The following is a 22,376-nucleotide window of genomic DNA, read 5'->3' as shown; positions in this document are numbered from 1 at the left end:
GGGCATGCACAGTGCATAACCTCGACTCTCACTCCCCTCCTTCCCTCTTCTTCAGACTGTGCGGTGTCACGGCCGTGGCATGCTAGGGATCAGCTGACGGCGCACAGTCTAAAGAAGGCGGAGGGAAATGAGCGAGAGCCCGAGGGGAAGATATGCACTGCGCATGCCCATGGATCCCAGGCCCGCAGTGTGACTCAATCAGAAGACACTGCGAGGCGGGATCTCGGGCACCGCGGCCACACAGGCGCAGCCAGCCTGACACCAAATTATGTCAGAAGACAGGCAGCGCAAATAGGGCATGCCCAAGGGATAACAGAACAGCGCAGGCTCCGTGACAGCTTAAAACAACGCTGAGGAGGCAGCGCATGGCACCAAGGGGGTAGGAATGACGGCTGTGCTGCGTCACATTACGAAGGAAAGTCCCAGCTCCGGGACGGTATAACGGTATCAGTGAACACATTTTATAAGTGTTAAGTTCTGCGTGTGCAAAGAGCTAAAAAAAAAGAGCTACCTTTTCCTTGTGCAGCATTACTGCTGCACAAGATGGCTCTTTCAGTAACAAACGACGGGGGGGGGGGGACAGGTTCCCTTACATTTAGGTTGTTGTGCCAGCGTGGCGGTCGCAGGACACATTGCCGGCTACACAGCTGGGGATCAGCTGACGTTACTGAAACCCAATAACACTGGGTCGTATGTTTTTACTGTGCAGCCTGCACTTCTGAGCCGCAACTGGCGGTGTTGGAGCCCAGGAATAGCAGTTCAGGTGGTAGAAAGATGAACACAGCAGGAGACCTGGATGACACCCAATTACTTAATCAGGCAGAGGAGTGGCAAATTCCTGCGAGATCCAGGCCTGGTTAATTTTCAGGAAAGTAAGCCGGTCAACGTTATCGGAGGATAGTCGCATGCGACGGTCTGTTAGTACACCACCTGCGGCACTAAAGACACGTTCCGATAAGACACTAGCCGCAGGGCAAGCCAGCACCTCCAATGCATACTGGCTTAGCTCTGGCCATGTATCCAGCTTAGAGACCCAAAACTTGAACGGGGAAGAGCCGTCTGGGAGTACAGTAAGAGGGCAAGCCATGTAGTCTGTCACCATCTGACGGAACCGTTGCCTCCTGCTGACTGGAGCCGCCGGTGATGGTGTAGACATTTGGGGCGGGCACACAAAAGTGTGCCAGAGTTGTGCCATACTGGGCTTGCCTTGGGCAGAGGCACTGCTTCTGCTCCCTCTTTGGGCAGAGCCTCCCCCACTGCCTCGACGCACTGAGCTGCTTTGTAAAGCACTAGCAGCACTCCTCTCAGTTGGACAGGAGAAGATGATGGAATTCACCAGTGTGTCGTGGTACTCCCGCAATTTACGCTCCCGGGTCAACGCAGGGATGAGGTTTTGGACGTTGTCCCGGTAGCGAGGATCGAGGAGGGTGAACACCCAATAATCAGGCATGTTGAGAATGTGGTCGATGCGGCGGTCGTTTCTCAGGCACTGCAGCATGAAATCCACCATGTGCTGCAGAGTGCCAACCGGCCCAGAAACGCTGTCCCCTGCTTGAGACATGATCTCTGCCCGCTCGTCATCACCCCACCCTCGCTGTACACACTGACCACTGGACAATTGTGTCGCTCCCTCCTCTGGACGGAGCTCTTCCTCCTCCATTGACTCCTCCTCATCCTCCTCACAAATTGGCCCCTGCGTACCCCTTTGTGAGGAACCACGTGGCGCTGACTCTCCAGAAGCTGATGGAAAAGGTGACTCCTCATCCTCCACCTCTTCCACCACATCATCCCTTAACCCTTGCAAAGTTTGCTGAAGCAGGCAGATAAGGGGGACAGTCATGCTGACTAGTGCATCATCTGCACTTGCCATCCGCGTGGAATAATCAAAAGGACGCAAAACCTGGCAGACGTCCTTCATAGTGGCCCACTCTGTGGTTGTGAAGTCTGATCGGCGCTGACTGCGACTTCTTTGCGCCTGATGCAGCTGGTACTCCATAACTGCTTGCTGCTGCTCACACAACCGCTCCAACATATGTAACGTGGAATTCCACCGGGTAGGTAGGTCACATATGATGCGGTGTTCCGGAAGGCGGAATCGGCGCTGCAGAGCAGCAATGCGGGATCTGGCCAAGCTGGAACGCCGCAAGTGAGCACACTCTAGGCGGACCTTGTGCAGTAGGGCATCAAGATCCGGATAGTCCCTCAGAAAACTCTGCACAACCAAATTGAGCACATGTGCCAGACATGGGATGTGAGTGAGGTTGCCAAGGGCCAAAGCTGCCACCAGATTTCGGCCATTGTCACACACTACCATGCCTGGCTGGAGATTCGCTGGCAGTAACCACACATCGCTCTCCTGCTTTATGGCATTCCAGAGCTCCTGCGCTGTGTGGCTTCGATGCCCCAATGAAACTAGTTTCAAGACGGCCTGCTGACGTTTGGCCACGGCTGTGCTCATGTCGGTCATAGGTAAACGTTCACGGGTCCATGTGGGGGTGGACTGTGACGGATCCTGCAGAGAGGAATCAGAGGAACTGGTGTAAGAGGAGGAGTCGATGCGTACAGACTGGATTCCTGCAATCCTTGGAGTGGGCAGGACACGTCCTGCGCCACTCGCACGATCTGTACCTGGCTCAACAACATTAACCCAATGGGCAGTGAGGGAAACATATCGCCCCTGTCCATGCTGACTGGTCCACGCATCGGTGGTGAGGTGGACCTTGCTACTGACGGCGTTCAGTAGCGCATGTTTTATGTTTGCCTCAACATGCCTGTGCAGGGCAGGGACAGCCTGCCTGCTGAAGTAAAAGCGGCTGGGCACCTTGTACTGTGGGACTGCCAATGCCATCAAGTCACGGAAGCTGTCAGTCTCCACCAGCCTGAACGAGAGCATTTCCAGGGACAACAGTTTGGCAATGCCTGCATTCAGAGCCTGTGCTCGGGGGTGGTTGGCCGAGAATGCCCGCCTTTTCTCCCATGCCTGTACTACCGATGGCTGTAGAGTAGACTGGGAGTGTGAGGATGACTGGGAAGGTGGTGCTGTGGGTGGAATTACACAAGGTCTCTGGGAGGAAGCCAAACCAGCTGTGCGTGAGCTGGAGGAAGAGGCAACACGAGCTGAAGAGGTGGTAGCTGCCGCTGTTGGTTGGCCTACATCTTCAGTGTGTTTCTGTAACTCCACCGCGTGCCTGGTCCGCACATGTTTCCACATATTTGTGGTATTGAGGTTGCTGACATTTTTCCCTCTTTTTACTTTCTGATGACACAGCTTGCATTTGACAAAACAAATGTCATCTGCAACTGTGTCAAAAAAGGACCAGGCACTGCAAGTCTTGGGAGCGCCCTTTTTGGCTTTGGAAAGAGACAGGCTCCTAACGGGTGCCAAAGTGGAGGCTACAGGCTCCGCAGTCTTCCCCCTCCCTCTCCCTCTTTGGCCCGTAAGAGGAAGCTCTTCCTCTGAGCTGCTCCGACCACCTTCCTGTTCCTCACGCCACGATGGGTCAAGGACCTCATCATCTCCACTACCCTCTGCCACCAACTGCTCCTCCTGGGTAGTCTCAGCAGCACAGTACGCACGAGAAAGCGGCACCTGAGTTTCATCATCAGATGCGTACTGCGCTGTGGTCACCGGAGGCACTGGCCCACCTGCCTCTTCAGAGTCAGAGAGAAAAAGGTGTTGGGCATCACTGCACACTGCCTCTTCTTCCATTTCTCCAATGCTGCTTGGCTGGCCCCCTGTTTCCAAGCCAAGAGATTCAGAGAACAGAAGTAGAGACGGCTCCTGTCCTGGGCTCTCTGACTGCCTGGCCAATTTGGCAGGTGGTGAAGAGACAGATGGCTGCTCTCCAGTGCTCTGTGCCTGAGAGGATGTGGCACTAACTGAAGTCGATGCCGAGGCGTTAGCTGCCATCCACCCGACAACGGCTTCAATTTGGTCTTCACGCAGCAGCGGTGCACGGCGCTCTCCGACAAAGCTGCGCATGAAGGACTGTTCCCTGCTGAAACTGAGTGACGACGAGTCACCGGCGCCCGCAGCAGGCACAGAATCACCACGTCCTCTCCCTGCTCCGCGCCCACGCCCACGTGCCTTACTCCCTGCCCTCTTCATCTTGGTTGACAGATAAAGATAAGCAGAAAAGTACTAAGGCCTTAGTGTGCTTATTCCTGTAATGCTCCTCCTAACAGGTGTAAGAAACACTAATGTTGTAAATTGTGGACTAAACTTTATTATTTTTCAAATGTGGCCTACACAAGTGTTAAGTTGTGTTTGGTGAACTTAACCTTTTTTTTGGTGCAGATCGGGCTACAGAGCTAGTTTAAATCACACGGAGACCGTGCAGACAGCCGTAAACGGCGCTGCAAGGCCAAAAAACCCTCCTCTAGGTTATCCTATATAGTGTTTTTCCACTATTTAGCTGGATACAAGTGGAAAGACACTAATAGGAATTTTTTTTTTCAAATTTTAAACTGGCTGCACTATTTGAAAAAAAGGAAATTGTTTTTCAAGGTATGAGGCAGTAACGCACCCTGAGCTGAATCCAACCGGCTATGGCTGCACACAGACTACAGGGCGAGCTGCGCTCACACAGAGACCGTGCAGACAGCCGTAAACGGCGCTGCAAGGCCCCAAAAAAACCCTCTAGGTTATCCTATGTAGTGTTTTTCCACAATTGAGCTGGAGACTGGTGGAAAGACACTAATAGGAATTTTTTTTTTTTCAAATTTTAAACAGGCTGCACTATTTCAAAAAAAGGAAAATTTTTCTCAAGGTATGAGCCAGTAACGAACCCTGAGCTGAATCCAACCGGCTATGGCTGCACACAGACTACAGGGTGAGCTGGGCTCACACGGAGACCGTGCAGACAGCCGTAAACGGCGCTGCAAGGCCAAAAAACCCTCCTCTAGGTTATCCTATATAGTGTTTTTCCACTATTTAGCTGGATACGAGTGGAAAGACACTAATAGGAATTTTTTTTTTCAAATTTTAAACAGGCTGCACTATTTCAAAAAAAGGAAAATTTTTCTCAAGGTATGAGCCAGTAACGAACCCTGAGCTGAATCCAACCGGCTATGGCTGCACACAGACTACAGGGCGAGCTGGGCTCACACGGAGACCGTGCAGACAGCCGTAAACGGCGCTGCAAGGCCCAAAAACCCCCCTCTAGGTTATCCTATGTAGTGTTTTTCCACAATAGAGCTGGAGACTGGTGGAAAAACACTAATAGGAAATTTGAGAAAAATGTGCAGCAGGCTGCACTAAGAGCAAAAAAGAACAACTGTGTGAGGCAGTGTGAACCCCCCCCTGAGCTGAATACAACCGGGTATATGGCTGCACACAGACTACAGAGTGAGCTGCACACACACACACAGAGACCTTGCAGAACGCTGTTAAAACAGCGCTGCAAGGCAAGAGCAAGGTGAACAGTGAAGAACACACAGCGTTTTGCTAAATTAGCCTTTGGAAAGGAAAATAAAGCAATTAGCAAGCTCAACTGGCCCTCAGTTAGAACACAGCGTCCTGTCCCTAACTGAAATCACAGCAGAGTGAGCGCAAAATGGCGGCAGCGCTTTTTTATAGTGCAGAGTGACATCATTTCAGCAGCCAATCCAAGCCTTGCCAGTACTTACATGCCCACCATGCTAAACAGGATGTGCCCACACTTTCATTCATTCCTCATTGGCTGCTGCGTTCAATTTGAATTCTGGGAACTTCCGATTCCGGTATCCGATACGCGGGAAGTATCGGAATTCAGTATCGGAATTCCGATACCGCAAATATCGGCCGATACCCGATACTTGCGGTATCGGAATGCTCAACACTAATGATAAACGATTGTTGCAAAGCACTAATATTTTCTGCAACGTCTTTCATGACCAATCCCACAGTTAAAATTTGTCGATCGAAACTTAATGAAATGCCTCATTTCATAAATGGGTCAATGGCGATTTTCCAGAATGCCATGATGACGTTTCATTACATTTTATCAGTCCGTGTGGATAAAGGATACATTGGAACTAGGTTGATGATAAATAGACTTTTCACCTCGTTTAAAATGGAAGAATTGTTCATAAACCTGTATATTACTCATGATGGCTGTAAACGACTTTCGGCATTCTGACTCTACAAATGTTCACATAGACGTGGAAGCCCATACTACAAGCTCTCCACCCTCCAGAAGACTCATGGTTTTTTTTTGCATACCCCCTTGTATTTCTGGATTTTTTGTTTCGTCAGAGTACATTGTTAATCTTGGCTTTTTATAGAAGTTTTTGCTATCGAACAACTTCTGTTTGTTTAAATGCAATAAGACTTTTTAGCTTGTATTTCCAGACAAAAGGTTATTGTTGAGTTTTGGTAAGCTTCCATTCATTGTAATGTTTTGAGCTATGGTTTTATTTTCCTTAGCTTCCCTCATGCAAATTATGTTTGAAGGTCCATAAGGTGCCATGAACCGACAGAAGAACAGGATCTTAATTACAATACTTGGCTAACATATTGCTTCCACTTTCTGTAATTATCTCCATTCTGAAGAATGGAGCTATACTTGCAAATTACCAAGTTCCCCTTTAATTGCCACCTTTTTGTTGGACAGGAAGAGCTAAGCTAGGTTTGGATCTCTGTCAAGTCTAAACAAAAGCCTAGTTCCATGGACATGCACAGTGATCCGTTCATAAGTGCACAGTCTGCAATCGCTTCAGTCTCAGAGAAAAGGTCAGAGCAAACTGAGACATAAAGGTTTTCATGGCTGCCTGACTTGGTTTATCAGGCTCCATTTGACTATTTGGAGATCCTGACATATTATCCCTTTATTCCGTAAAGCTCAAATATTAGCAGCTTGGATCTTGCATTAATTTGCTAGCAATTTTCATTACCCATAGTATTACTATATTGCAGTGAGTTGTATTGTTCTGTTTTAAAAAAAAAATCTAATGATGAAATAAACAAGTGGATGATGTATTTTAAAATTCATTCTGCATAAATAAATATGGATGAAGAAGACCCACATGGATGCTGTTAGGGCTAGCGGAACGCACCGAGTAAATATAGATGTTTTATTGAAATTTATGCGTTCACAGCCTGGGGTCCACCGTGCAGGAGAACCTGCTGCTAGCAAATGGCGGCACTATATGGTGGTATGAACTAACTCTGTTATTTCACAAAGTAGCCGTGAAAGCAAAGCACTGTGCCCTGTTAGACTTCACAGAGGCACAGGCTAACTACCCAACTGAGAGCAGTCAGTGGTCATGCATGCACACAAAACTCCTCACCGGAGGTGCCAGCATTCTAGGGGCTTATTTTAGCCAGGTCACTGAACACAAACTTACATGACCACACTGGCGCAAAGTACATAACATAGAAAGATACTAGCGCATGGCCGTGCGGCCATGTGTGTCTTAAATAGTTGCAGCACGTACAGGACCTTCCTAGAAGGACCAATGAGAGGCTGCCACAGAGCCTGAGCACCTACAGGACCTTCCTGAAGGACCAATGGCTTTAGCTGCAGTATCTGAACATGTGACCCTCGATCTCCACTGAGAGATCTTACTCTGGGCTCGCCGCTGACCAGTACTGACTTCAATGGCAGAAGCGGGAAAAGCAGCAGTAACTCTTTGCACAGAGTCAGACTGACCGAGACGCTGGGACTGACGTCTCCACTGCGGCAGGAGAAGAATGGGAGACAGCAGCGGAGATGGCCCGAGATTTCCCCTGTGCAGAGGCGGGAACTCGACCCCTAACAGATGCTCTAAAGTTTGTGAACCCATCCAAATTTTCCATATTTCTGCATAAATTTGTCGTTAAAACGTATTAATGAGGAAAATTATCAAAAATATCTTCTTTGAGTGGCAAAAGAATGTGTTCTCTATTAGAGTTGGTTTTGTTGCCTTTTCCAGCCTGATGAACATAATTGACTCATCTTCTGAGGTCCTCTGAAGTCTACTTCCTTGAGCCATGATGGATTTCCACAAACAATCAGATTTTCATAAATAACTTGTTGACTAAAAACCCCAGACTCTAATTTCACCTTCAAATGATCTGCTAATTATAAGGGTTCACATACTTTTTTCCACTTAGTCATATGCAATCATTTTTCTCATTTTTAAAATGACAAGGTCTAATATTTTTGACTCCCATTGTTTAATTCAGGCTTTTTTTATGTAGTTTTAGGACTTTTGTGAAAGTTTGAAGTTTTAGGGCAAGTTTATGCAGAAATATGGAAAATTCTAAAGTATTCACAAACTTTCAAGCACCACTTAAGGTTTTTATGAAGCACATTTTGCAGGCGTGTTTCCACGCATGCTGGATTTACTGCAGATTCTATTTTGAGATTTTTTGAAAATTTAAAAAAATTCCTTGGAATAAGGCAGACCTCTATATCAACTCCGGTAATTATGCTAATGCTCTACAAGATACAGCATTCCCCTGTAATAAGTGCGGAGACAGCACAAGTGCAAAATACTGTTGAAACAACTACTCACACACCGACAATTCATTGAGGGAGTAGTTTCGGTTTAGTATTACAAATTAATATGGGCAAGCCATGTATAGGGCACCAGCTAGGGCTCATACTCATTTGCGAGAAAAACGGACGAGTGCAATCCGAGAAAAAAATCGGATTACACTCTGAAGAATGTTATTCTATGGGTTGCATCTCATTTGTGATTTTTGTTTTTCTCAGCTGAAATCGGACTAAGAAAAAAATTGCAGCATGCTGTGATTTGCTGGGTATCTCGGACGAGATTCGCCAATGCAAGTCAATGGGTACGAGAGAGAAAATCACACGGCATATGGACCATCCGTATGCAGTCCGTATTTTACAGATACCTTACCATTCTGTGGCATAGAACACTGTAAATGGTCCTGTAAATTATTGTAGAGAAATAGTTGCAGAGAAAAATATGCATTGCATACTCGTGCCATATAGATGCTATGTGAGAAAAATTGCATTGTACTCGCATGACACTCATCCGTTTTTGTTTTTTTGTCCGGATATCGAAACTTTTTTTTTTCATAGATATGGGTATGAGCCCTTACACAAATATGTGTAAAGAAACCACCAACACAACCACATATTATGGGGGATTATAAACCGTATCCAATATTACAAATAATGTAAATCATAGACCCCTTTGTGGATACTTAGTAAAAAGTGGACACATCAAAATAGCAACAAAAACATTCCACTAGGGAATAAACGATGTACCAGTCCAATACAATTTAAATATCATCTTTATTATGAAAACCATTAAAAAGATTGACAAGTGTATGTCAGATAACAACCATGTAGAAATTCATGAACCTTCAGGCACACTGCCCCCGTACCTCCCACCTAATATCCAATTACCTATCAATATATCCATAGTTATAGCCAGGGTATATTCCCTTTATAACTGCCTTGCACCACTAGGTCACATATCTCTAGCTTGTCACTGGACCCATCCCAAAGCAGAGACATCACTCCATGTATATATATAACGGTACTTACTATAAAGTGCAGAGTGCGCAGCAAGTGGTAGTAGTAGGGAAGTAGTGCAGAGTATCTGGTTTAAAGCCTTTTAATGACCACCATATTATTAGATCAGCACTATATAGGAGCAGCCTATATGAACAGACATCCCAGTTCCCTAAGCCAAAATTAAAAGGCCTGGCTGTACCCTGCAAAACAAGAAAAATTTGCAACCCAAAAAAATATTTAAAAAAAAATTTGAGACATCGTTCTGTGATTTTGTCCTTTTCTTTGAGTTGATTCCAAATTTTTGCAATTTGCTTGTAGCTCATCTGGAAGGCAAAAATCCGCTGCCCAGAATTAAATTTGGGGAAAAAACCCCACAAAGTAAAAGTTAAACATAAAGATCATGATATTCGCCTGTTTTGCTATCTTATAGGGGTATCCTCAAGTTTATTCCCTCTCGCTGGGGTATGGCTGCTGGGAACACCGATGGCAAGAACAGAGGGCCTTCAAGATTTGCTTATGAACAGAGCATTGGTCGATCATGCTAACTCTATTAATTTCTAATGAGACCACTGAGGATGGCAAAGCACAGCTGGTTTTCCGCACTCCCATAAGAATAAATGGATCGACAGTGCGCATGGTCGATCATTGCTCTTTGTATGGGGCTCTTCAGTTTGACCCGCAGTGATCAGGAAGTTATCCCCTGTCTCAAGGATAGGGGATAGCTTCCAAAATTGAGAATACCCTTTGAGTAGGGAAGTTTCCTACAGGGAAATGAGTAGCAAGATCCATATATTTTGATGCGGATTTGACTCTTTATCCTGATGCATGCTGAATAAGGACATGTTAACAAGTCTTTAATCATTTTGAATACAGTATTTTTTGGACTAATAATTATTACAAATGGACTTAATAAAATGCAACTGTGAATTTATAGAATGCAGAGATCTTTGTAATATGTGGCGGCAATGATATGTGTTTTTAATTTCAGGATTTATTGGATATTTATCAAATGTACAGCAAATTGTTCAGCAATGGACATTACAAGACAATGACGATGATCAACTCTTTTATACTAAAATTTACATAGACCAACTCCAAAGGGTAAGAAACCAAAGGCACTGGCACCTCTGTTTTTGTTGAATGACTTATAATTTGTTTTCAGTCTTTCGTAGCTATACGCCTGTACTCAGCTGTCAAAATGGGCACAAAAATGCTGTGGTGTTTGACTCCTTGGAATGTTTAAAAATAAAAAGGAAACCTACACAGACACGCAGGCCTTGATTCATCAAAGTAATTACTCCAGAATTATGCCCTTAAACGCTTTGAAAAGTTGCAAAATACAGTTGTGCAAAAATATTGCAACTTTTGGCGTTTTCATGTCCGTTTTCCCCAGGTGAGGTGGAATAAGACAGGTGTGTAGCTCTACAGGTTGTCTAAATCCTTACGTCAGAAATTTTACTCCAGTCCCTGGAAGGAGTAGGGTTTTTGGCGAGGCACATACCACTTGTCAGATGAGCTTGATTCATTATGTGGTGTGTGCCTTTTAATGAGTCGGGAGCATGTGACTCCAACACGTCCCCTCAAAAATTGCTGGTCTTAATGAATTAGGACCTTTAGTTTATGATGTATTCATGGAGAGCTCTCCCCTCACGCTCCAGTGATTATCTGCTGTGTGTATACATCTACACAAGCAACACTGAAAAGAGAAGAAGCCCTCACCTTAGGAATACTACTTTGGACTAAACCATATGTCATATGTTTTTTCAGCATTCACAATTCACTTCCAGTCTGAGAATAGTTGAGGGTCATTGCAGCTGGACTCGGAGCAATCATATTTTTATCCTTTTTCTGTGGATAGGTGATTATTATTAAGTGTCTGTATGTATGAGACCATCCCTTTTAGGGGTATTTCTCAACATGTCTTCTTCAGTAAACTGCACTTAAAGTTCTTTTCCTTTCTTGGGGCGGTCACTCAGCTTTAAGTGACAGTTCTGGATCAGTGCTTGTTCTGAACTTTTCACTGTTATCACTATATTTGCATATGGAGAGGACTATGCATTTGAACAAATACCTGCTTATGTGAGCAGTGAATAGGAAAACTGCTGATGGTGGGATTATGATTTTGCAGGACTAATAACAGCAGCTCTGTGTGAAAGGTAGACATGGTGGGAGAGGTGAGCAGCTAACTGCTGTATAGAAATCAATGGGCTTGAGAAATGTTACTGATATCTCCCCTGTAGTATAGCTGCTGCTCATATTACTGGTGGTAGATGTCCTTGGAAAGAGACTGTACACTATAAGCTAAAAATGCTTGCTTATTTTCATGCATTCTCACAAACTATACACTTTTTTATAATATGAGAATACTTTTTTTTTTTTTAGTAAATAAATGAAGAACTTAAAAATATATTTAGGAGTAACTATCATGATAGGAATTTTTGAAGTCTGTTTAGCTTGTAGCTGCATTGTCTTTATTTTGGACCAAATTTATCAATGTCACATAGCTAGATGGTGCCCCAATTCTAACGCATCCCGTATTCTAAAATATGTGCATACATACATACATACATACATACATACATACATACATATTGTAGAATACCTGATGCGTCAATACAGGCCACGCAATATAGAACAGTGGCCATGCAGTATGTAACACAGCCCAAACAGTATATAACACAGCCCAGGTACTATATAACACAGCCCACGCAGTATATAACATATATACTATGTCGCCTAACACAGGCCACACAATATCTAACACTGGCCACGTAGTATATATCAGCCATGTGGTATATAACACAGCCCAAGTAGTATATAGCAGTGTGGGCACCATATCCATGTTAAAAAAAAAAAAAAAAAAAAATTAAAATAAAAAATAGTTGTATACTCACCCGCCGGGATCCAGCGAAGCTCTGGCGATGCGCGCGTGGCTGCCGCCATCTTCCGTTTCCAGGATGCATTGCGAAATTACCCAGATGACTTGGCAGTCTCACGAGATGGCTAAGTCTTTTGGGTAATTTCGCAATGCATCTCTGGGAACGTAAGATGGCGGCAGCCGCGCGCGCCTCGGCGGACTACGGAAGGTGGGAATGGCAGGTTTTTTTTTTTGTTTTTTATTATTATTAACATTACATCTTTTTACTGTTGATGCTGCATAGGCAGAATCAATAGTAAAAAGTTGGGGGCCCACAGGGTTAATAGCAGCGTTAACAGAGTGCGTTACCCGCGGCATAACGTGGTCCGTTACTGCTGGCATTAACCCTGTGTGAGCGGAGACTGGGGGGGGGGGGAAGTATGCGGGCGCCAGGCACTGACTGCAGGGGAGTAGGGAGGGACTAATCGGACTGTGCCCATCACTGATTGGTTGCGGCAGCCATGACAGGCAGCTGGCGAGACCAATCAGCGACATGTCATTTCCGTGACGGAAGTTGCAGACAGACAGACGGAAGTACCCCTTAGACAATTATATATATATAGCTGATAAATTGGGCACATATTAGGTGTAGCACTCCTGTATAAAATTTTTTCCCTATTTTTATGCCAAGTTCCCCACTGGAGTTAGTTTGTAAAATATATTATTATTATTTATTTATATAGCACCATTGATTCCATGGTGCTGTAAATTAGGAGTTGCATACAAATTACAGTTAGCAGACTAACAAAAACAGACTGATACAAAAGAGAGAGAGGACCCTGCCCTTGCGGGCTTACATTCGACAGGATGGTGGGGAAGCAGAAAGTAGGTTGGGGGTTTGCAGCAGCTCTGGTGTTGGTGAGGTGGTAGCTCCGGTAGTGGAGAAGGGGCAAGTGGGTCATTGCAGGCTGTAAGTTTTCTTGAAGAGGTTTGTTTTCAGGTTCCGTCTGAAGGATCCGAATGTGGTTGATAGTCGGATATATACACTGCTCAAAAAAATAAAGGGAACACTATAATCCCACATCCTAGATATCACTGAATGAAATATTCCAGTTGTAAATCATTAAATTCATTTTACATAGTGGAATGTGTTGAGAACAATAAAACCTAAAAATGATCAACGTAAATCATAGCTAATATCCCACGGAGGTCTGGAGTTGGAATGATGCTAAAAATCAAAGTGGAAAATGAAGTTAAAGGCTGATCCAACTTCAGTAGAAATGCCTCAAGACAAGGAAATGATGATCAGTAGTGTGTGTGGCCTCCACGTGCCTGTATGACCTCCCCACAATGCCTGGGCATGCTCCTGATGAGGTGGTGGATGATCTGCTGAAGCATATGGTCTCACAAGGGGTCTGAGGATCTCATCTTGGTACCTAATGGCTGTCAGGCTACCTCTGGTGAGCGCAAGGAAGGCTGTGCGGCCCTCTAAAGAAATACCACCCCACACCATTACTGACCCGCTACCAAACCGGTCATGCTGAAGGATGTTGCAGGCAGCAAATCGCTCTCCTCGGCATCTCCAGATTCTGTCACGTCTGTCACATGTGCTCAGTGTGAACCTGCTTTCAACTGTGAAGAGCACAGGGTGACAGTGGCGAAGTTGCCATTCATGGTGTTCTGTGGCAAATGCCAAGCATCCTGCACGGTGTTGGGCTGTGAGCACAATTCCCATCTGTGGATGTCTGGCACTCACTCCATCCTCATGGAGTCTGTTTCTAACAGTTTGTACAGACGAATGCACATTTTTGGCCTGGAGGATTTTGCAGGATTCTGGCAGTGCCCCTCCTGTTCCTCCTTGCACAAAGACTGTGGTAGCAGTCCTGCTGCTGGGTTGGTGTCCTCCACGTCTCCTGGTGTTCTGGCCTGTCTCCTGGTAGTGCCTTCAGCCTCTGGACACTACACTGACACACAGGAAACCTTCTTGCTACAGCTCGCATTGATGTGCCATACTGGATGAGCTGCATTACCTGAGCTACTTGTGTGGGTTGTAGAGTCCGTCTCATGCTACCACGAGTGTGACAGCACAACCAACATTCAAGTGACCAAAACATCAGCCAGAAAGCATTGGTACTGAGATGTGGTCTGTGGTCCCCACATGCAGAACCAATCCTATGTGTGTCTTGATAATTTCCAATAATTTCCATTTGTTGTCTATTCCATTTGCACAACTGCATGTGAAATTGTCTAACAGTGTTGCTTCCTAAGTGGACAGTTTGATTTCACAGAAGTTTGATTTACTTGGAGTTATACAGTTATGGCCAAAAGTATTGACACCCCTGCAATTCTGTCAGATAATACCAGTTTCGTCCTGAAAATGATTGCAATCACAAATTCTTTGGTCTTCTCTTCATTTAATTTGTCTTAAATGAAAAAACACAAAAAGAATTGTCCTAAAGCCAAATTCGATATAATTCCACACCAAACACAAAAAAGGGGGTGGACAAAAGTATTGGCACTGTTCGAAAAATCATGTGGTGCTTCTCTAATTTGTGTAATTATCAGCACCTGTAACTTACCTGTGGCACCTAACAGGTGTTGGCAATAACTAAATCACACTTGCAGCCAGTTGACATGGATTAAAGTTGACTCAACCTCTGTTCTGTGTCCTTGTGTGTACCACATTTAGCATGGAGAAAAGAAAGAAGACCAAATAACTGTCTGAGGACTTGAGAAACCAAATTGTGAGGAAGCATGAGCAATCTCAAGGCTACAAGTCCATCTCCAAAGACCTGAATGTTCCTGTATCTACCGTGCGCAGTGTCATCAAGAAGTTTAAAGCCCATGGCACTGTGACTAACCTCCCTAGATGTGGACGGAAAAGAAAAATTGACAAGAGCTTTCAACGCAAGATTATTCGGATGTTGGATAAAGAACCTCGACTAACATCCAAACAAGTTGAAGCTGCCCTGCAGTCCGAGGGTACAACAGTGTCAACCCGTACTATCCGTCGGCGTCTGAATGAAAAGTGATTGTATGGTAGGAGACCCAGGAAGACCCCACTTCTTACACCGAGACATATAAAAGCCAGGCTGGAGTTTGCCAAAACTTACCTGAAAAAGCCTAAAACATTTTGGAAGAATGTTCTATGGTCAGATGAGACAAAAGTAGAGCTTTTTGGGCAAAGGCATCAACATAGAGTTTACAGGAGAAAAAAAGAGGCATTCAAAGAAAAGAACATGGTCCCTACAGTCAAACATGGTGGAGGTTCCCTGATGTTTTGTGGTTTCTTTGCTGCCTCTGGCACTGGACTTCTTGACCGTGTGCATGACATTATGAAGTCTACCAACAAATTTTGCAGCATAATGTAGGGCCCAGTGTGAGAAAGCTGGGTCTCCCTCAGAGGTCATGGGTCTTCCAGTAGGACAATGACCCAAAACACACTTCAAAAAGCACTAGAAAATGGTTTGAGAGAAAGCTCTGGAGACTTCTAAGGTGGCCAGCAATGAGTCCAGACCTGAATCCCATAGAACACCAGTGGAGAGATCTAAAAATGGCAGTTTGGAGAAGGCACCCTTCAAATATCAGGGACCTGGATCAGTTTGCCAAAGAAGAATGGTCTAAAATTCCAGCAGAGCATTGTAAGAAACTCATTGATGGTTACCGGAAGCGGTTGGTCGCAGTTATTTTGGCTAAAGGTTGTGCAACCAAGTATTAGGCTGAGGGTGCCAATACTTTTGTCTGGCCCATTTTTGGAGTTTTGTGTGAAATGATCAATGTTTTGCTTTTTGCTTCATTCTCTTTTGTGTTTTTTTCATTTAAGACAAATTAAATGAAGGTAATAATGCCAAAGAATTTGTGATTGCAATCATTTTCAGGAAGAAACTGAGCATTATCTGACAGAATTGCAAGGGTGTCAATACTTTTGGCCACAACTCTATTCTGCTGTTTAAGTGTTCCCTTTATTTTTTTGAGCAGTGTATATAATGATTGTATTTTCAAGACCGTTGATAAATTCCCCCTTTGTGTTATTTTATGCAGGCGCTCTGTTGACATGATAGGTATTGCTTCTAATGTTAAATATAACCTTTTTCTTGACAATGTTCAAAATGATATCTCATCTATAGTGATTAGTGAGTATACTTGTTGCTCGGTTGGTCTCTAAGTATTTGTGACTGCTCGGAGATTTAGTTTTTGTTCGCGCAGCTTCATGATTTACGGCTGCTAGCCAGGCTGAGTACATGTGGGGGTTGCCTGGTTGCTAGAGAATCCCCACATGTATTCAAGCTGTCTTCATGTATTCAGCTGTAAATCTTGCTGCTAAGGCAACGAAAACTGAATCTCCGAGCACTTACAAATACTCGGAGATCACCTGAGCATGCTCTGGAAAACCCGAGCAACGAGTACACTCGCTCATCACTAATAGTGATCTGTCCTGATGGAAGAAGTGTTATTTGGTACCATTTGAGCTAACACTTTCATGGGTAGCAGTAGAAAGTCAGCGTGGGAAATAGACAAGTATATTAGTAAAAGAAAAAAATGGAACCGCACCATGTAGAAGAATTTAGGGTGCAGGGCCCTCCATACAAATGTGATATCCATTTGTATAAACAATAAAAAAGAAAAAAGGAGGCAGCATTCCAATAAACGATAAAAAAGTGGACTTTATTAGCCCATATGGTGTAGTATATTAGTAGATACTTTGTTTTAACTTATTATTCTACAAGTTTGCAAAACTTTGCATTTGTCCCCAAAAATGTTGGTGTTTTGGTGATTTTCTTTTAATACAGGAAAGATATATATCTTGGTACTGTGTTAGCCAGTAGATAGAAAAATATTTAGAATTGAGAGTCCTCAGTGGTTGATACCTTTTAATGGCTAACTGAAAATATGGTAACAAATTGCAAGCTTTCGAGACTACACCGGTCTCTTCATCATGCAAAGACTAAAAGAAATTCTGAAGAATCACATTTATGCACAACACAGCACAGGGGAAAAAAAAAGAAAGGAAAAAAAATGGATAAGACAGGTGACATGAAGCAGAATTACCATGAGTGATAAACAGTTATGTCCATAAATATCTAATAATTTAAGTAATAAAAATACTCATGTAAAAATTGTGCTGAAATTCATCGTTCCCAGAAGATCATGTGTTACAGCTCCTTTTTCACTTAGTGAAAATTGTTTATGAATTCTCTCGTTTCATTTTATGGAAAAACATCTTTGATATAATTTTATATTTATGAAACACTGTGATTAAAGGGAACCTGTCACCTGAATTTGGCGGGACTGGTTTTGGGTCATATGGGTGGAGTTTTCGGGTGTTTGATTCACCCTTTCCTTACCTGCTGGCTGCATGCTGGCTGCAATATTGGAGTGAAGTTCATTCTCTGTCCTCCGTAGTACACGCCTGCGCAAAGTAATCTTACCGTGTACTATGGAGGACAGAGAATGAACTTCAATCCAATATTGCAGCCAGCATGCAGCCAGCAGGTAAGGAAAGGGTGAATCATACACCCGAAAACTCCGCCCATATGACCCAAAACTGGTCCCGCCAAATTCAGGTGACAGGTTCCCTTTAATTGACGCAATCCTACATGGCCGTGTTCTGTGCTTTGATGTGTTCTTCAGACATTTAGACGCCAATAAAAAAAACTGGTGTTTCTGCATGCCACTATGAAAGCTGAAAAAAGATGACAATTTTTTGTGCAATGAGTTGTGTAAAACTGTTGCAATATTTCTTTTTTTTTCGAGCGCATTCTAGTGAAAACTTTGTAGGAATGGAGGAGCAAGTGCAGAAAGCGTTAACATTCATCAAAGGGCCACGTTTCTTGAGCACCGTAATTGTCTAGTTTTGCCATGTACAGTAGTGTACATAATCTTCCTTCCCCAGTTTCTATAAATTTCTTACATTGACCCAACATGTAATTGGAGTTGTTTCCTTTTCATGGCGCTTCTCCAAAGTCTTCATGAGTCCTCAGACATAAACAGCCCGCCATCACCCCCTTTGTTCCCCAGCCAGTGAACCATTGAAAAGTCCATCTGCTGCTTAAATCATGTTAAATTTGATACCAATTTTTTTTCATGTAAAAGTGAATGAGAAGTCCGGAATAAATAAGTCTGTGGGTTCTTTTTTTTTTTTCTGTCTGAATTGAACAGGATGAAGGAGAATTAACTAAACTATGTAATAAAAAATGAGCTGTCTTTTTCTGTGACTGCTGCCAACTCATGACTCGCTGTTCTACCATATGGTTTTTTTACTTGCCTCTATTATAAGATGCTTTATAGCATTCTTTATACGGTAACGATATGTGGTGTACTTTTTTTTTTTTTTTACCTATTGATAAATAATAATCTTAACGAGTCTGTTATTTCATATTGGAATAACCCAAATAATTATGACAAGAAAATGGCTAGGTTTAGTAGCATTTTGGTCCAGTTTGTTGTGATTTTTTTTGTGGATTGATAATTTAGGTATATGAATTTATCAGATAAGTGTTATATTGAACACATGTAGACATAATAACCTTTTTTTTTCTATACCGACAAAGTCTCAAAGCCTTCGGTCGCTCCATTCTATTCTGACACTTATTTGTTTCTCTCCCAGTCTTGGCAAATGTCTTTCTTCCACTGCCAATTCCAAGCTAATAACACATTTGAGATGGTCACAATGTAGTACAGTGTAATGGAAAATGCCAGGAAAAAACACTGACTTCTCGAAGAGCAAATTATTACTATTTTATTTATTTATTTTTTTTAACAGGAACAGATAAATATCACCTTGGACCACAAGTCTCGAATTTTTCAAAATCTAAATGGAGCGGTTGGTAAGGCAAACTGTTTTTTTGTTTAATTTCAGTAAATGCAAATTGCTGGTTTATTGCGGATACAGCGCGTTTGTCAGGAAAACACTACATGGATTAAATCTAAAGACACAAAAGAGAATAGTGAAACCAAAAACACTCAGTTTGAAAAAATGTTGCAGTAATCCGCAAGTGCTAGTAAAAGATGTAAAAAACAGGGTATTTGGTTGATACGTTTTTTGCAAAAAATGTATACTAAGCTGCTCTACCAATCTTCACGGTATACCCTTATCAGAGCAGTCCTAACTAATGTATGCAATCCCTATCTGATGTATTTAAAAACCTGATCATCTGTATATAACCTGTGTGAACAGGGTTCAGAGAGGAAAAATCCATGTGTGCATACAGGGTAGAACAGCTTTTGTGCAGATAGCCCAAGAGGAGTGGTGGAACTCCCCAGTCTTGTAGACACAAGAGAACAATTATGGAAACAGGAACACATGGGCTACTTGCACAGTGAACAAGTCTGTATGATCATGTTCACACACCACCAAGAAACCTGAAGACACAAAAGAGAATAGTAAAACCAAAAACACTCAGTTTGAAAAAATGTTGCAGTAATCCGCAAGTGCTAGTAAAAGATGTAAAAAACAGGGTATTTGGTTGATACGTTTTTTGCAAAAAATGTATACTAAGCTGCTCTACCATTAATTAATGGATTAAATCTAATAGAATGGTGATGTTATAGACTCAAATAATGGAGTGTCCATAGGAACGCGTTTCGCAGGGTATTTGGCTGCTTTTAGACTCTACATCAAGGTCCATTCTAACCTGAATGAATCTACACGGGAATGGATTTCTTTAGTGGACACCCTGGCCATCAACGAATTTAGTGGGAAGTGGTTTTTATAAAATTAAGTTTTGGCTGCAAACGAAAAAATTTCTATCAAGTCAAATGTTGAGTGAAGGTTTTTATTTGTTTTAACAATTGTTATTACTATTAAATTATTGACTTGTTTTATAAAGAAGAAAATGGGCATATAAAGCAGTTACTTGATGGCATCAGGGGAAACTAGCCTAGTCCAGAAAGTACACCACCTTTCTGTACAAATATATATTTGGGTATATTGAGAATGGAGTGCAAGGGAGTTCTGTGTCGTCATATTGAAGAAAAATGCTGGAAGACCCATATTTCACTTTCATGCAAAAGCCTGTAAAATGTATTGTCTTTTAATGCATTGCTGATGGCTAGAGGCACGTATAACATATACATTAAAGGGAACCTGTCACCAGGTTTTTGCTACCCTATTTCAGAGCAGCGCGATATTGGGGGCAGAGATCCTGGTTCCAGGATGATATAGGACAAACTGAGCTGCTTACTGTCCTTCTGGTAGTCACAGCTTTCTCTACTGCAGATCTGTCAGTTCTCTGAATGCTGAGCTTTGTACAACCCCGCCCACACCGCTGGTTGGCTGCTTTCTGTGTACACTGTGCATAGGCAGAAAGATGACAGTCAGTGGTGAAGTGGGGGTTACACAGAGTATGTGAATAAGCTTGGCCTCTAATGATTTCCTGCTGATAAAGTTTTGATAAAATCACAGTTTTATCAAGCAGACTAGTAAGTAACACTTTGCTGGAATTGGAGTCTCTGCTCCTACTTTATGCCGCTCTCCGATTGAGTCAAAAATCTGAATCTCTCAAAGAGTAAAATTCTTTAACATTTTGCTACAGATTTTAAATTTGCTTTATAACCTCTATATGTCATTCTGCTGCTGTGCACTTCAGACTCTATATATGACTTCATACAGTGATTCCGAATATTCCACTTTTCCCTTTTCTGACAGATGAAGTTGCTTTACATTTTGAAAATGGGAGAGCAAGAGCACAGAATACTCAGTACAACACTTTCCCCATTCTATTGCATGGAAATGGCCCAACAAAGGTAAGCTTGGCATGAAAATGCAATTTTTCTGTGGCATCCTAACAGTTCCATTCTAAAGAGACTACAGCTGTTCTCATACACTGTAGTATAGTTATTTAAAATGTTTGCAGAAATTCACCTTTTGTTTGGAAAATTCTCGGCTAGTGACTGAGAAGACTCGAGAGCTAGTTAGTTTACCTTGTTTACGTCTTTGTATTGTATAATATGAAAACTGAAGAAATTGCACTCATTAGATGGTCCACCCCTATAGTGTTAGTCAGAGGGACAGAAAAACCCAAACTTATTGACCTTTAGCTGGAGAGAAATGTCTGCCATTCCTGGTGGAGGAGCTAGAGAGACAAGGAATCTATTCAGCAAGTGCAATTGTGCCTTATAGCTCCGCATGATTATCCTGCCCCTCCTGGTTCACTTCAAAATGGTTGTCAAAGGCTAACATTGATGACCTATCCATGGAATAGGTCATCATTTTCATTTTATAGATTCAATGGATCGCTTTCTGCAACAATGGTCCAGGTCAATGTTTTCTGGCCATGGACTACAGCTGCATGAACTTCATGAGCTTCTGAGTTCCACACACAATTTTTGATTTGCCACCCTGATGTCCTGTCACCTGTGCAGCTCATGGCTAAGCAGAGTGTAGTATTCTGGAAGATAAGGAAATTTACGTAGCTCTTGTCCATGCCAAAGGACCGTTGACCAGAGTTGTGCAAAGCGATCAGCTCATCTCTAACCCATTCCTATCTGATATTGATGACTTATCCTAAGGATAAGTCATTGATAGTTGTCCCTTCACAGCTTTTTTTTAATGTAAGCTACTATATTTATGTACTAGAAGAGATGTTTTGGGATTGACAACCTTTCATGTTGCTGTCTGTGTCAACCTCCATCCCGAAACTTGTACAGTACAGACCAAAAGTTTGGACACACCTTCTCATGTAAAGATTTTTCTGTATTTTCATGACTATGAAAATTGTACATTCACACTGAAGGCATCAAAACTATGAATTAACACATGTGGAATTATATACTTAACAAAAAAGTGTGAAACAACTGAAAATATGTCTTATATTCTAGGTTCTTCAAAGTAGCCACCTTTTGCTTTGATTACTGCTTTGCACACTCTTGGAATTCTCTTGATGAGCTTCAAGAGATAGTCACCGGAAATGGTCTTCCAACAGTCTTGAAGGAGTTCCCAGAGATGCTTAGCACTTGTTGGCCCTTTTGCCTTCACTCTGCGGTCCAGCTCACCCCAAACCATCTCGATTGGGTTCAGGTCTGGTGACTATGGAGGCCAGGTAATCTAGCGTAGCACCCCATCA

The 22,376-nt window shown here is 43.0% G+C and overlaps 1 protein-coding gene across 2 annotated transcripts in view; it reads left to right on the top strand.

The window, feature by feature from the left end:
- The window catches only part of PLOD2 (procollagen-lysine,2-oxoglutarate 5-dioxygenase 2), a 267,967-nt gene that overhangs the window by 133,978 nt on the left and 111,613 nt on the right, over positions 1 to 22,376 (top strand). For both annotated transcript variants that reach the window (XM_069727592.1, XM_069727591.1), the window contains exons 5-7: positions 10,444 to 10,556; positions 19,076 to 19,139; positions 20,960 to 21,057. In XM_069727592.1, the coding sequence (XP_069583693.1) occupies positions 10,444 to 10,556; positions 19,076 to 19,139; positions 20,960 to 21,057 (275 nt within the window). The remainder of the gene's footprint in view (positions 1 to 10,443; positions 10,557 to 19,075; positions 19,140 to 20,959; positions 21,058 to 22,376) is intronic.

Source organism: Ranitomeya imitator, chromosome 5, assembly GCF_032444005.1.
Source record: "Ranitomeya imitator isolate aRanImi1 chromosome 5, aRanImi1.pri, whole genome shotgun sequence".
NCBI classification, from domain to species: Eukaryota; Metazoa; Chordata; class Amphibia; order Anura; family Dendrobatidae; genus Ranitomeya; species Ranitomeya imitator.
This window is presented reverse-complemented; position numbering and strand designations above follow the sequence as displayed.